The sequence below is a fragment of the Zalophus californianus genome, chromosome 12, assembly GCF_009762305.2.
Source record: "Zalophus californianus isolate mZalCal1 chromosome 12, mZalCal1.pri.v2, whole genome shotgun sequence".
Classification (NCBI taxonomy): domain Eukaryota; kingdom Metazoa; phylum Chordata; class Mammalia; order Carnivora; family Otariidae; genus Zalophus; species Zalophus californianus.
This window is the reverse complement of record NC_045606.1, coordinates 21,001,740-21,017,144: the sequence shown is the minus strand read 5'-3', so window position 1 is coordinate 21,017,144 and position 15,405 is coordinate 21,001,740. Positions and strand designations below refer to the sequence as shown.

At 37.1% G+C, this 15,405-nt stretch overlaps 1 protein-coding gene across 1 annotated transcript in view; it reads right to left on the bottom strand.

Moving 5' to 3' along the window:
• The window catches only part of FBXL13 (F-box and leucine rich repeat protein 13), a 248,449-nt gene that overhangs the window by 55,597 nt on the left and 177,447 nt on the right, over positions 1-15,405 (bottom strand). The window contains exons 13-17 of the mRNA XM_027573273.2: positions 12,214-12,312; positions 11,562-11,679; positions 11,299-11,461; positions 2,452-2,571; positions 1,488-1,614 (exon numbers count right to left, since the gene is read on the bottom strand). Coding sequence (XP_027429074.2) covers positions 1,488-1,614; positions 2,452-2,571; positions 11,299-11,461; positions 11,562-11,679; positions 12,214-12,312 — 627 coding nt within the window. The remainder of the gene's footprint in view (positions 1-1,487; positions 1,615-2,451; positions 2,572-11,298; positions 11,462-11,561; positions 11,680-12,213; positions 12,313-15,405) is intronic.

The window sequence follows — 15,405 nt, the reverse complement described above, 5'->3', positions numbered from 1 at the left end:
GAGAAGGGTGAGGCAGGGGCCTGAGGGTAAATGTCCCCAGATGTGAGAGCAGGAAAATGTCTGCAAGGGATGTCTAGGATTACGAACCTAAGACACCCTCACAGATTCCCCATGCCCGGAGGGGCCCAAAGCAAGACATCCATGACAGAAGAGCCAGAAGACTTAAAGGGGCTTTGGAGCTGGGACTAGGAAGACACATCAGGGATCTAACTAAACAGGAAACCAAAGATCAAATGAGCTCACAGCCATCCCAGTGTGTCCCAGCTTGGACAGAAGACAACATTAAAAAGATCAGACTTGCCTCCACCATAACGAGTTGACTCCATGTAACTGCCCCCACTCCACTCTCATACCTCACATAGATGACGCTACCAAGGGAAGGGAGAGGAGACCATCTAGCAGAATGGAGGCTGAATCTAAATTCACTCTTAGATTAAAAAAAAAAAAAAAGGAAAGAACCTAGTCTTACATCTAACAGAGCCCACTAAATGTTGGGGAGGAATGGATACAACACGGATTATCAGTAATGCAGTGAGAAATGGAGAGAAATAGGTCATGTCCAAGGATGTGCTGGGGCTGGAGAGCCACATAGAGAAGTAGTTCCTATACTTGCCTGGAAGGAAGGGCTTTTCAGAGAAGGCCTCACAGGTGATATTTGATGAGTCCAATGCCTGATCTTCAAGAGAAGCCGATGCATTCCTTATCTAACTACAGCCCATCGAAGTTTTTCAGAAACCTGGCAAACCTCTCCAGGTTTATCTTCATTTTGATTAGCAGTGCTGGAGTGATAGGATGAGTGTGAACCGAGTTTCAACTCTGATGAGCAGCATCAGCAGCTTGCAAAAAATGAGTGCCTTTTTTTAAAGATTTATTTATTTATTTTAGAGGGAAAGGGAGAGAGTCCCAAGCCCGCTATATGCTGAGCATGGACCCTGATGAGGGGCTCGATCTCAGGACCCTGAGATCCCAACCTGAGCCAAAACCAAGAGTCCAACACTTAACCAACGGTGCCACCCAGGCATCTCAGAAATTAGTTCTTCAAAATGTATCCTTTTGTAGATTTTGTAAGGCCATTTCTAGACTTCCATTTTGAACTAAAGAGTGAGATCTCAAGGCACTCATGTAGTCTTACAGAATGTTCAGTCCACAAGAAAAGCATATATAAGCCAACTGGAATATATTATGTCCACATTACCAAACTTCTATAATGGAATAGATTTCAATCTATCATTTAACATTCCAATCTCTCAGGACTTTGCTCAAAGTACTGAATTTGCCACTTTGTAAGCAGAGAAACAAGACCATTGATTTACAAATAACCTCATCTATCACTATTCCAGAAACAATATTCCTAATCTTACCTTTTATAATTTAATAATTTAGGAAATAAAAATAATTGATATTCTCTTCATTGTTTACAAAGTGAAAAATGATTCTATTACTGGAAACAATAAAGGTCATTGAACTATTTTGAAAATTTTCTTTACCTCATTAGAGATGTGTGTTCCAGAGAGATCCACTGACAGCAAGGAAAAGATGTTCACAATATATTCAATTCCTAGGTCTGTCAAATATTCACAATTTCGTAAACTCAAGTAGTTTAAATTAGGGCAGCTGAAAGAAAGCAGTATGAAGAATTAATTTTAGCTTTTAATCACAGGTCAGTAGCAATTTCTTTATACCAAAACTATCTGAGAGAAGCAAATGGTATTGAAGCAAGGACTTTTTTCTCTCAAAAGAAAAGTAAACTTAAAAGTGGAAAATAATTTGGCATTACAAAGTAGGATGAAAGGGAGGTGGGTTATTATATATTATGTATTATTATATATTATGTATTATTCCTGTAGCAAATATATTATATATATTATATCTATGGTTTCATTTCATATCATAATTTCTAATAAGAAAAAATATCACATGTATACAAAAAACTATCATGTAAGTATGATGAATGACCACTAAAAGTACAAGGCCAAGTTTCTCATTTATCCCTTACATGTTTGCTCTAGGAATTGACCCTTACTTACTGTACACAAGGTCTCTGACAAGTAAAGAGGATAAGGAATAAACCTACCAGCCAGAACATCCCTTGGGAAATGCTGGAGTAAAGGTTTACCTAGGGATAATATCCTTGAAAAGTGCAGAGAAGTCAGTAATGTCTAGATAGTGATAACTTCATTAATGACTCCATCTCAAACATTCTCTAATGTGAGATTAATAAGAAACATCTCAGATATGATCAAAAGACTAGTTTTATCTGACTCCAATGTCTTTTATTTTATTTTATTTTATTTTATTTCATTTCATTTTATTTTATTTCCCTGAGTATTAGACCAGTTTCTCAGTCTCCTGGTGTTTCCCAAATGGTTCTGAAGGTCTATCTCTGATGTCTCCTATTAGCAGATACACATTACTAATGATATAATGTAAAATTTTACTATTTTATCATACCGCTCTGATAGTTTCACAATAGAGATATCACTCAGGTGGATACAGTTACTTAAATTTAGCTCTCTTATCCTTGTGCTCACAGGACCATCAAGAAATTGCCTTAGTCCCGTATCACCAATTCTGTAGGAAAGAGAAAAGCTTACATGTGATTTTATATGTAAATATATAGAGTACTACTTAAGTAATAGTTACTATATTCAATACATTCTAAAATAGCATGGTAATATCTTTATATGGGTATTGTGTCAACATTTTAAAACCAAATTTGATCATATAAATTCAGTATAATAGAAAAAGTATAAATGATAGTCATGAGAGAAGTATTAATTAACATGTTCTTCCTGTTCGTTGTTCATTTAATTAAATGGCATGATTATTAGAATTATTAACAAGACAGATGGTTCTTAAGGTCTCTTTGGTGTTAAAATGTGATCAAGTTAAGCAGTCCCTGATGCAGTCTCCTGCAAAAGAAAAACACCAAAACTTAGGAAAGGGAGAACCAACACTATCAGTCAAACTACAGCTAGAATCTTGCAGGAATTTTCACTAAATACAAGGTCAAGTTAGCTGGACTGAAAATCCAGTAAGTGACCTATGGAATTTTTTCTGCTGAAGTACAGAAAACCTGGAGGAAGACCTTGACCTCAGTCTTCCCACACTGTCTATCCATAATCAGAGACACCTGTGTGTCAGTGCCATTTTCACCCTCCACCAGGAACTATGCCTTATAAATGGCTAGAAGTCTGTTTGGCCCATCTGTTCCCTGTCTTCCAATGGGAGCTTTATTTCTAATTCCATTTGGAGACCACCAGTTCCTTCTAAAAAGCATTTCAGTAAATAAAGCACAAAAGGAGATCGCACACTGCATCCTAAGAGAGGTGGCTTTCCCACACAACAATCCTATAGGTAGGTGTACCGATGGGAAGAGCCTTGGGAGCCATATATGTTGACTGCTGATATCTCTTATACCCTCTATTTGGTCAGATTTACAAAGAGCCAAGCAATACAGGCAGAAGGTGAATGGGCCTGTTTCAGTTGAATGGGATACCTCCTTTGTCCATCAACTCCCCTTCCGTCTGTAATAGGACAGGGGGACTGTGGCAGCACCTGGGAAAGCAGTTAAGGGCTTGGTGGGTGGGGGAATGGGAGGGCAGAAGGGAGGAGAGTATAATCACAGCTGATCAACTTATCTCTTGGCAAACAGCAGGGCTGGGGTATTCATTGAGAGATATTTTTACTAACCAGAAAACAAATGGCATGGCATTTGTAAGACTTGAGAAAGCATACCTCTGAAAATGACTTTTTTTTTTAAAGATTTATTTATTTATTTATTTGAGAGAGAGAATGAGAGAGAGAGAGAGAACATGAGAGGGGGGAGGGTCAGAGGGAGAAGCAGACTCCCTGCTGAGCAGGGAGCCCTATGTGGGACTCGATCCTGGGACTCCAGGATCATGACCTGAGCCGAAGGCAGTCGCTTAACCAACTGAGCCACCCAGGCGCCCTGAAAATGACTTTTAAAAGAAAATACAAAACATTAGAACCTAGTAAACAGTGTAAAGAAGCAGTAGGAATTAATAAGGAGCGACCTGGCTGTACCAAAAACATTCTAAGATGCATTCTAAGATGAAAAGGTGGCCACCTGAGATAAAGAACAGATGGCAAACATAGCAATATTTTTCTAGATATCTAGGTTTTCTAGATATGTCTTCTAAGGCAAGGGAAACAAAAGCAAAAATAAACTATTGGGGGACTACATCAAAATGAAACCTTTTGCACAGCAAAAGAAGCCAACCAAACAAAATGGCGACTTACTGAATGGAAGATGTTTGCAAACTAAGTCTGATAAGGGGTTAATATCCAAAATATATAAAGAACTTATAAAAGTCATCTTCCGGTGGCAGGGTCTGGAGAAGGGGTGGCAGGTGCCATGTCCAGCTGCAAAGGTGGCAGGAAGAGACCCCTGAAGCAGCTCAAGGAGACGGACAAGGAAGAGAAGGCGTTCAAGCAGAAACAGAAAGAGGGGCCAAAGAAACTCAAAGTGCTAAAAGCAAAGACCACGGGGAAAGCCTCCAGGGCCACAGGTGGAATTAAGAAATCTGGCAAAGGGCACCTGGGTGGCTCAGTCAGTTAAGCGTCTGCCTTCGGCTCAGGTGATGATCTCAAGGTCCTGAGACTGAGCCCCGCATTGGGCTCCCTGCTCAGCGGGAGTCTGCTTCTCTCTCTCCCTCTGCTGCGCTCTCTCTCTCTGTCAAATAAATAAATAAAATCTTAAAAAAAAAGAAGAAATATGGCAAAAAACAAGCTGTTCCTTGTGCCTGAGGCAAAGGTGATCCTTAATTCCATTCCTGTTTAAACATCTGGATTCCCTGTCATAGCATCGGTTGCCACCTACAACTAGGATGAAGTGTTTTCTTAGATCTTCTACATTTAAGAATAAACTTTTGTAAAAAGAAAAAAACAATCAATCATTAAAAAAAGAAAAAAAAGCTCAGGGGCACCTGTATGGCTCGCATCTGCCTTCGGCTCAGGTCATGATCCCAGGGTCCTGGGATCGAGCCCCACATCGGGCTCCCTGCTCCCTGGGAAGCCTGCTTCTCCCTCTCCCATTCCCCTTGCTTGTGTTCCCTCTCCCGCTGTCTCTCTCTGTCAAAAAAAAAAAAAAAAAAGCTTATGCAAGTCAACACCCAAAAAACAAATATTCCAATTAAAAAAATGGGCAGAGGACCTGAATAGACATTTTTCTAAAGAAGACTTATAGACGGCCAAACAGACACATGAAAAGATGCTCAGCATCACTCATCACCAGGGAAATGCAAATCAAAACTACAATGAAATATCACCTCACACTTGTCAGAGTGTCTTGTATCCAAAAGACGAGAAATAGTAAATATTGGTGAGGATGTGGAGAAAAGGGAAAATTTGTACACCACTGATGGGAATGTAAATTGGCACAGCCACCACGGAAAACAGTATGGAGGTTTCTAAAAAAATTAAAAATAGGACTACCATAGGGTCCAGCAATTCCACTATTGGATATTTACCCAAAGAAAATGAAAACACTAATTCCAAAAATATATATCCACCCCAGGTTTATTGTAGCATGATTTACAATAGCCAAGATATGGAAGCAATCCAAGTGTTCATCAGTTGATGAATGGATAAAGAAAATGTGGTGTACATACATGTATACACACAGTATACAGTACATAGAATAGAATATTACGCAGCCATAAAAATGATGAGATCATGCCATTTGAAACAACATGGATGGACCTGGAGGGACCTACATGAACTAAGTCAGACTGAGAAAGACAAAACCGTATGATTCCACTCATAAATTGTTGGGGTTAATACGGAGCATGAAATCAGCCATAATACCTGGCTTGCTAAAATGTAACACAGAGGCCGCTGGGGGCAAGGGAAGGTTTCAGAGGAGGGGTGGGCCTTTGGAATGCGGAGGCCTACGTGACCACTCTGCCGTTGGAATGCCGGGGGCGTTGCCTTCCCCGAAGCTCTCTTAGCCCAAACAGCCGCCCTGTGATCTAAGAGATGTATGCATTGTACCTTAGGCTATGTTTAGCTGAACAGTAGATTAGCATATCTTATCTTTCCCGTAAATCCTCTCAGTTTCAGTAAGACCCCTTGTCACACATCACGTGCTTGAGAAATAGTGATAAGGGGCACCTGGGTGGCTCAGTTGGTTAAGCGACTGCCTTCGGCTCAGGTCATGGTCCTGGAGTCCTGGGATGGAGTCCCGCATCGGGCTCCCTGCTCAGCGGGGAGTCTGCTCCTCCCTCTGACCCTCTTCCCTCTCGTGCTCTCTCTCTCTCAAATAAATAAATAAAATCTTTAAAAAAAAAGAAATAGTGATAAGGATAGCCTGAAGGACCAAGAAAAGCGGGAGCAAAGAAGAGCAAAGTGTCTTCATCTCTGAGCGTTGCCCCCTGGATGGCCCCCTATATGTTGTAAATCATGCCTTCTCTCTTTCACGGCAAAGTTTGGAGTCATCTTTCATCTGTCGGTACAAGGATTGCTGGCCATTCCCCGCAATAAATGAAATCTAAAAAAACCCATAGGAGGGTGCCTGGCTGGCTCAGATGGTTAAGCGTCTGCCTTCGGCTCAGGTCATGATCCCAGGGTCCTGGGATCGAGTCCCGCATCGGGCTCCCTGCTCAGCAGGGAGCCTGCTTCTCCCTCTGCCTCTCTCTCTCTCTGTCTCTCATGAATAAATAAATAAAATCTTTAAAAAAAATAAAAATAAAAATAATTGTTTAAAAAATAGAAATAAAATACCCATATGATTCCACTCATAAGTGAAATTTAAAAAAGAGAAAATGAATAAACAACAAATGAATAAACAAACAAAAAGCTGAATCAAACCTATAAAGACAGAGGACAAACTGATGGTTGCCAGAGGGGAGAGGGGTGAAGGGATGAGCAAAAGGCTGAAGGGGAGACACAGGCTTCCAGTTATGACCAAGTCAAGGGAATAAAAGGGTAATGACATTGTAATAATGATATAACAGGACACATGGTAGCCACATACAGATGGTGAAAACAGTATAATGTATAAAGGTGTCAAATCACTAAGTTGTACACCTGAAACTAATGTAACACTGTGTGTCAACTATACTCAAATTAGCAAACAAGTCAAAAAAAAAAAAATGACAAACTAAAAATTCTATGGTAAGAATAATAACCTAATTTAAGTCATCAAAACCAAAATTGACCCTTTTAAAATATTAGTAGAAGGCATATTTGAGAAGTTCCTTTGAAATGCAGAAAGATAAAGAATTAAAAATAAATGAGATAAAAAATGGAGAACTACGATTCAATCTTTAAATAAAGAGGATTCTCGAGAAAGATACAAGAACAAGTAAAAACAAAGCAATAATCAATGATATATAAAAGCTTTTAAAATAGCAAAACATGATTCATATGTTAAAAAAGAGAGAGTAAATAAAAACAAAAAGGTAAAAAGTAAGTACAAATAGTAGAAACATAGAAGAAGCCAAGGAAGACCTAATATATCAGTTTTATAATAATGATAAATAAAAATCAGTTGAAAATATCCCCTATTAAAAGACAAGAGATTTTCAAATTGGTTTAACAAATAAAATCTAAATTATAAGTAGTCTACAAGGAACACATTTAAAATAAAATGACAACACAACAAAAAAAATTGCAAAGATGTATTAGGCAAATGTACATAAAAATAATACAGCAGTGGCAAATAATGAATACACTGAGTCAAAACACTAGACTAATAAAAATATTAAATAAGACTACAAGGTAATTTTATGTTGATTAAAGTTACCACCCACAATGAAGATAGTATATTGGGTATAGATTCTTGAGATCATATTCTTCCCCCCGTGAAACTGTGACAGTGAAATGGAGTAATTATGTAGTGACTTTAAAAATACGTTGTGTGGGGGCGCCTGGGTGGCTCAGTCGGTTAAGCGTCTGCCTTTGGCTCAGGTCATGATCCCAGAGTCCTGGGATCGAGCCCTGCATCGGGCTCCCTGCTCAGCGGGAAGCCTGCTTCTCCCTCTCCCACTCCCCCTGCTTGTGTTCCTGCTCTCGCTGTCTCTCTCTCTGTCAAATAAATAAATAAAATCTTTAAAAAAAAAAATACGTGGTGTGTGTGTGTGTGTGTGTGTGTGTGTGTGTGTGTGTGTGATCAAAAAAAAAAATCGGACTGACCTCTGGACTTCTCATCCGCAACAGAAATACCAAACATATAATAATATAAAGAATAATATATATAATAATAAACATAATATAAACAGTAATAACATAAATACCAATTACAAATATATTTTCTGTTACAAAGGAGAAATCCAAGTTCAGTCTGTTTTGGTAACTTTAGTTATGAATTTTTATGCAACATATAACAAAGCATAAATATAAAATAAAATGAAAATAGAAATTCAAAAAGAACATAATTAAGATACAATTTTTTTGGTAGACTGAGCTTTTGACAAACAAAAAAGAGGCATAAAAATTAGAATACTATAACTAATTCAGTTTAAGTTCCATGCAACATATTAACATAATCATCATCTTCCCCACCACCTTCACCCCTAAATAAAAAAAATCTCAATTCTGAAAGATGGAAATTGTGCAAGCCATCTTTTTGTACCATGATGTCATAAAACTAAAAATTATTTACAAAGTGATTATTAGCCATAAACTACTTGGGAATTTTTTTAGCATTTTTTAAATTAATTAATTAATTTATTTATTTATTTATTTATTTATTTTTAATTTATTATGTTCAGTAGCCAGCATATAGTACATCATTAGTTTTTGATGTAGTGTTCAACGATTCATGAGTTGTGTATAATTTGGGTAGTTGAATATATCTTCAATAAATAATTCTTAGATAAAGAGAAAATCAAATAACTATTGTAAAACTATTTTTCCAAAATTAATTTATATATTTAACACAATTTTAATTAATATCTCAATAGGATTTTTTCTGAAATGTGACCAAATTTTTGTAAAGTTCATTTGGAGGGGCACCTGGATGGCTCAGTTGGTAGAGCATGTGACTCTTGATCTTACGGTCATGAGTTCAAGCCCCACATTGGGCATAGATTATTTAAAAAAAAAAAAGTTTCTAAAGTTCATTTGGAAGAATAAACTGGTAAAAATATCTAACTTACTAAGGAGAGTCTAATTCCATTAGATATTAAAACATATTATAAAGCAATAATAATAGGTAACATTTATTGAGTGTTTATTATGTGCCAGATGCTATTCTAAGCATATTACATGAATTAACATATTTGATCCTCAAAATAGTCCTGAGTTTATACTCTTATTTTCCCCATTTTACAGATAAAATACTGTATAAAATTAGATAGAAGACAGATAAGTGAATAGAACAGAAAAGGTCGTCTGAAAACAGACATACATATACACATCCATATATATATATACACACTCATATATGTGTAAATGTACATATATATGTATGTGTATGTATAAATATGTGTATATATATATATATGTATCTATAATTTTATATTATAATCCAGGAGGCATCAAAAGTCAACAGAAAAGGATTATTCACGTAACGGTCCCAGTTAATTGGTTAATGTAGTTCATCCCAAATCTGGCTGTGCATCAAAAGCATCTATGTAGTTTTGTTGTGGGTTTTTTTTAAAGATTTTATTTATTCATTTGATTGAGAGAGAAAGAGCACAAGCAGAAGGAGAGGCAGAGGGAGAGGGAGCTGGGAGCCCGACGTGGGGCTCAATCCCAGGACCTGGAGATCATGACCTGAGCTGAAGGCAGACGCTCAACCATCTGAGCCAACCAGGTTTTTTCAAAAAAAATACAGAAGCTGGGGTTCCATTCCTAAATATTCAGATTCAGGAGCTCTAGGGTAGGGCTTGGGCATGTGTAGTTTTATTCAGCTCCTTGGGTGATTCTGATACCCTGGAATTTTTTCTTTTAAATCATATATATGTTTTTAATTTACCTTTTCATTACTGATTCCTAATTTAATAGCATTGTAGTGAGAGAATAAAGTTTGTTGATACTGATAATTTGAAAGTTATTGAAATTTGCTTTAAAACTTCATGCACGGCCCATTTTAAAAAAAGGTTGATGTGTCGTTGAGGAAAATGTATATTCTCTGACTCTCAAAATTACTGTTTTAGGCTTGTCTCTTATAGATGAAGTTTTACAATCTAATCTGAAACTTCTCTGTCTTTTTACCCTATGATATACTCTTTCATATTTTTCATCTTCTTTTTTTTTTTTTACTCTGTTGTCAGGGAAGAGATTATCTTCCATCTCTGTACTTCTGTCCTCAGTGAGTTCTAATCTGCTGATTGGCTATCCATTGGGTTTCTTTATTTCAATAACTATATTATATTTTTTATTCCTAAAAGTTGTTTTTTCTATGTAAATCTAGTTCTTTTCTCATATTTTGTTGTCTGCTCATATTTCTGATTTCATTAATTTCTTCAAACATTTCATACATATTTGCTTAATATCCTAGGTCTGACAACTCCAATATCTGAATTATTTGAAGGTCAAATTTATTTTGCTGTTTCTGGTAACTCTTTCTCATGGTAACTCATATCTTCATACATGTAACAATTTTTAATTGTGAGCACCTATATTTTATTCTTAATCTAAGGAGTCCTAGAAGCCTAAATAAAAAATGCTTTCCTGGGTTGCATGGGTGGCTCAGTTGGTTGGGCGACTGCCTTTGGCTCAGGTCATGATCTCTGGGTCCTGGGATCAAGCCCCACAGTGGGCTCCCTGCTCAGCGGGGAGTCTACTTCTCCCTTTCCCTCTGCCCCTTCCTCCCAGTCGTGTGTTCCCTCTCTCTCTCAAATAAATAAATAAATAAAATCTTTAAAAAAAAAAGAATTTGATCCTTGTCCACCTGAGAATACCAGGATAGAAGCCCAATACCCAGTTGAAGAAAGGGTTTCATTAAGAACTTGTCATCTGTCCATCTGTTAGGGACTCCACACAGAGGACAAATCTAACCAAGAGTATGAAGAGGAAACCCTTCAGTGAGATTGGTTTCTCCTAAGCAACTAACAAAGTCCGTTTGGGAAAAGGCCTGTTAACTGAACTAACCATGAGAATCCTCATTAGGAAAAGTAGCCCATAGTGTTCCTGTGAATTCATTTAATCTTATAAGGGTCCATGATTCCACATGGGTGCCCCTTGTTTATGTTACCACAGAGCTCTGCACTTCCCTGTACTTGGATTCCTGACTTTCATGTTTACTAACTAGTGAGCCCCATAAGGAGAGGGTCTCACACATTTTAGATAATCAATATTTCTTGAATAGATAACTGAATGACTCATTACCTTATACAATTTGCCAAATTCAAGACAGTCAGTTGCTTCAAAGATGAAAGTGACTTAAGGCTACCATCTGTTATTCTCTTGCAGTCTGCCATGTAAATGTGATTGATATTTGGATAATTCTTGTCTATAAATTTGAAGCACGCATCAGTAATCCTTTTATTTCCTGTTTAAAAAAAAAACAACAGAAGGCAAGTATCATATTTGTAATGCCCCAAGAGTAAAAGCAAACATTAATGCTGAACCCCATTTTTAATATCACAGACCTTCAAATCGGATCTTTCTGAGGTTACAAGTAGAAAGAGCTTTAAGACCACCGTCAGAGATATGAGGCGCACCAATGAAAACTATTGATGTAATACGAGAACACTTTTCAACTAAAGCCTTTAGAAGAAAAAAGAGGATTAAATTTACCACAGTGTATAGAACAAGCTTAGCAAAGTAATGAGGTTATTTATTTTTCTCAATATTTTCAGAAGGAGACATATTAACTATTAAATTTTCCTAATTTCAAAGACAATGGTACCTTTATTCAATATATTTGAGCACACTTACACTTGAGTAATGGAGAGGAGCCAAAATTAAACCGTGTTACAAAGTGGGGGAAAACATGAGAAAATGGGATGCGGAAAAAAATCACTACATTTAGAAGTTTGACACAGAGAACTAAAGTTAAAGTTTATGCTTAGGCTACAGGATCTCTGAAATAAAAATATCCTAATTGGGAAACAGAGTTTTTTAGGGTATGTAAGGATTCAAATGTTCAAACGTTTGTGTGTGTGTAAATTTTTTAATGATTTTCTTACTATAAAAACAACTAAATTGAAAATCCCATTCATATTTTGCAGTAATCCAAGCCACTAGAAAATGTGCCCATCTATTAGGACTGAGAAGAAAATGTACTTTGCAACCACCTACTTTTACACAGTTGTCCGTTAGAGTTGGCATGTCGTTGATGGTCAGATGCATAATTCCAGTGCAGCTGTTTGCAATGTTCCTGAAGCCTTGGACTGAAATCTGAATTGTACAGAATAGATGAAAATGATGGAAGAACTCGTTAGCATGACATCTAATAAAACCCTAAAGAAGTAATAACCCAAGGTATGTCATGATTTTGCTACTGTATTTTAAAATTGAAACCATAAAATATGGCCGACCTAAACGGGAAAGTATCTAATCCTGATTTCTTTACTACTTAATTTCCTATATGTATATATTGTGAAATGATCACCACAATAAGTCTAGTTAACTTATTGTTTAATTTTTTTATTGAGGCAAAATTCACATAACACAAAATTAATCACTTAAATGGGCCATAAACCATTCATAATCTTATGTAACCATAACCTCCATCTGGTCCCAAAACATTTTTATCACTCTAAGAGGAAATTGAATCTCCTAAGCCATTGCTTCTTACACACCCCTCTCCCAGCCCCCAGCAATCACTATCTTTGTGGATTTACCTATTCTAAATATTTAGTGTAAGTGGAATTATACAATATATGGCCTTTTGTGTCTCCTTTCTTTCACTTAGCATAATGTTTTTGAGGTTCATCCACAGTGTAACATCATGTATCAGTACCTTATCATTTTTATGGCTGTATATAAAAAAAGATTTTATCTATTCATTTGAGAGAGAGAGACTGAGAGCATGAATGGAGGGGAGGGAAGGGGCAGACGGAGAGGGGGAGGCACACTCCCTGCTGAGCAAGGAGCCCAACATGGGGCTCGATTCCAGGACCCCAAGATCTTGACCTGAGCCAAAGGCAGATGCTTAACTGACTGAGCCACCCAGGCACTCCTGTGGCTGAATATTCTGTTGAATGAATATACCATATTTTGTTCAACCATTCATCTGTTGATGAATATTTGCGTTGTTTCCATCTTTTGGATATTTGAATAGTGCTACTATGAACATGCATATACATCTATTTGTTTGAGTACCAGTTTTCAGTTCTTATGAGTATATACCTAGGAGTAGAATTGCTGGACCATATGGTAATTCTATGTTTAACTTTTTAAGGAACCACCAAAATGTTTTTTTACAGTGGTTGCACCATTTTACATTCCACCAGCAATCTATGAGTGTTCCCACTTCTCTACATCTTTGCCAGCATTATTTTTCATTTTCCCATATTTTCCTTTAAAAAAATTTCCTAGTGGGTTTGAAGTGATACCTCGTTGTGATTTTGATTTGCATCTCCTTAATGATTAATGATATTGAGCATCTTTTCATGTATTTATCAGTCACTTGCATATCTTCTTTGGGGAAATGTCTATCCAAGCCCTTTGCCTATTTTTTAATTGGGTTTTTTGTCTTTCAGTACTTGATTTATAAGAGTTCCTTATATATTCCGGATACTAGAGCCTTAGATATATGATTTGCAAATATTTCCTCCCATTCTTTAGGTTGTCTTTTCACTTTTTAAATAATGTCTTTTGATGCACAAGTTTTTAATTTTATGAAGCCTAATTTATCTGGTATTTTTCTTTTGTTGCTTATGGTTTTGGTGTCATATCTAAGAATCCATTGCCAAATCTAAAGTCATGAAGATTTACCTTCAGGGTTTTTGTCTAAGGTTTATTATTTTGGCTCTTATATTTAGGTCATTGGTCCATTTTGAGTTAATTTTTGTATATGGTATGAGGTAGGAATCCAACTTCATTTTTTTTAGCTTTTCAAGTATTTTTTTAAATTTAATTTAATTTTATTATGTTACATTAGTCACCACACAATACATCATTAGTTTTTGATGTACTGATCCACGATTCATTGTTTTCGTATAACCCCCAGTGCTCCGTGCAGTACGTGCTCTCCTTAATACCCATCACCGGGCTAACCCATCCCCCACCCCCTCCCCTCTAGAACCCTCAGTTTGTTTCTCAGAGTCCATAGTCTCTCATGGTTCTTCTCCTCCTCCGATATCCCCCCCTTCATCTTTCCCTTCCTTCTCCTAATGTCCTCCATGCTGTTCCTTATGTTCCACAAATAAGTGAAACCATATGATAATTGACTTTCTCTGCTTGACTTATTTCACTTAGCATCATCTCCTCCAGTCCCATCCATGTGGATGTAAAAGTTGGGTATTCATCCTTTCTGATGGCTGAGTAATATTCCATTGTATATATGGACCACATCTTCTTTATCCATTCGTCTGTTGAAGGGCATCTCGGCTCTTTCCACAGTTTGGCTATTGTGGACATTGCTGCTATGAACATTGGGGTGCATAACACCCTTCTTTTCACTATATCTGTGTCTTTGGGATAAAAACCCAGTAGTGCAATTGCCGGGTCATAGGGTAGCTCTATTTTTAAATTTTTGAGGCACCTCCACACTGTTTTCCAAAGTGGCTGTACCAACTTGCATTCCCACCAACAGTGTAAGAGGGTTCCCCTTTCTCCACAGCCTCTCCAACATTTGCTGTTTCTTTCCCTGTCCATTTTTGCCATTCTAACTGGTGTAAGTTGGTATCTCAATGTGGTTTTGATTTGAATTTCCCTGATGGCTAATGATGATGAACATTTTTTCATGTGTCTGTTAGCCATTTGTATGTCTTCTTCAGAGAAGTGTCTTTTCATGTCTTCTGCCCATTTTTTGACTTGATTATTTGTTTTTTGGGTGTTGAGTTTGAGAAGTTCTTTATAGATCTTGGATACCAGCCCTTTATCTGTAGTGTCATTTGCAAATATCTTCTCCCATTCTGTGGGTTGCCTCTTTATTTTGTTGACTGTTTCCTTTGCTGTGCAGAAGCTTTTTATCTTGATGATGTACCAAAAGTTCATGTTTGCTTTTGTTTCACTAGCCTTTGGAGATGTATCTTGAAAGAAATTGCTGTGGGCGATGTGAAAGAGGTTACTGCCTATGTTCTCCTCTAGGATTTTGATGGATTCCTGTCTCACATTGAGGTCTTTCATCCACTTTGAGTTTATCTTTGTGTATGGTGTTAGAGAATGGTCGAGTTTCATTCTTTTGCATGTGGCTGTCCAATTTTCCCAGCACCATTTATTGAAGAGACTGTCTTTTTTCCATTGCATGTGTTTTCCTGCTTTGTCAAAGATTATTTGACCATAGAGCTGAGGGTCCATATCTGGGCTACCTATTCTGTTCCA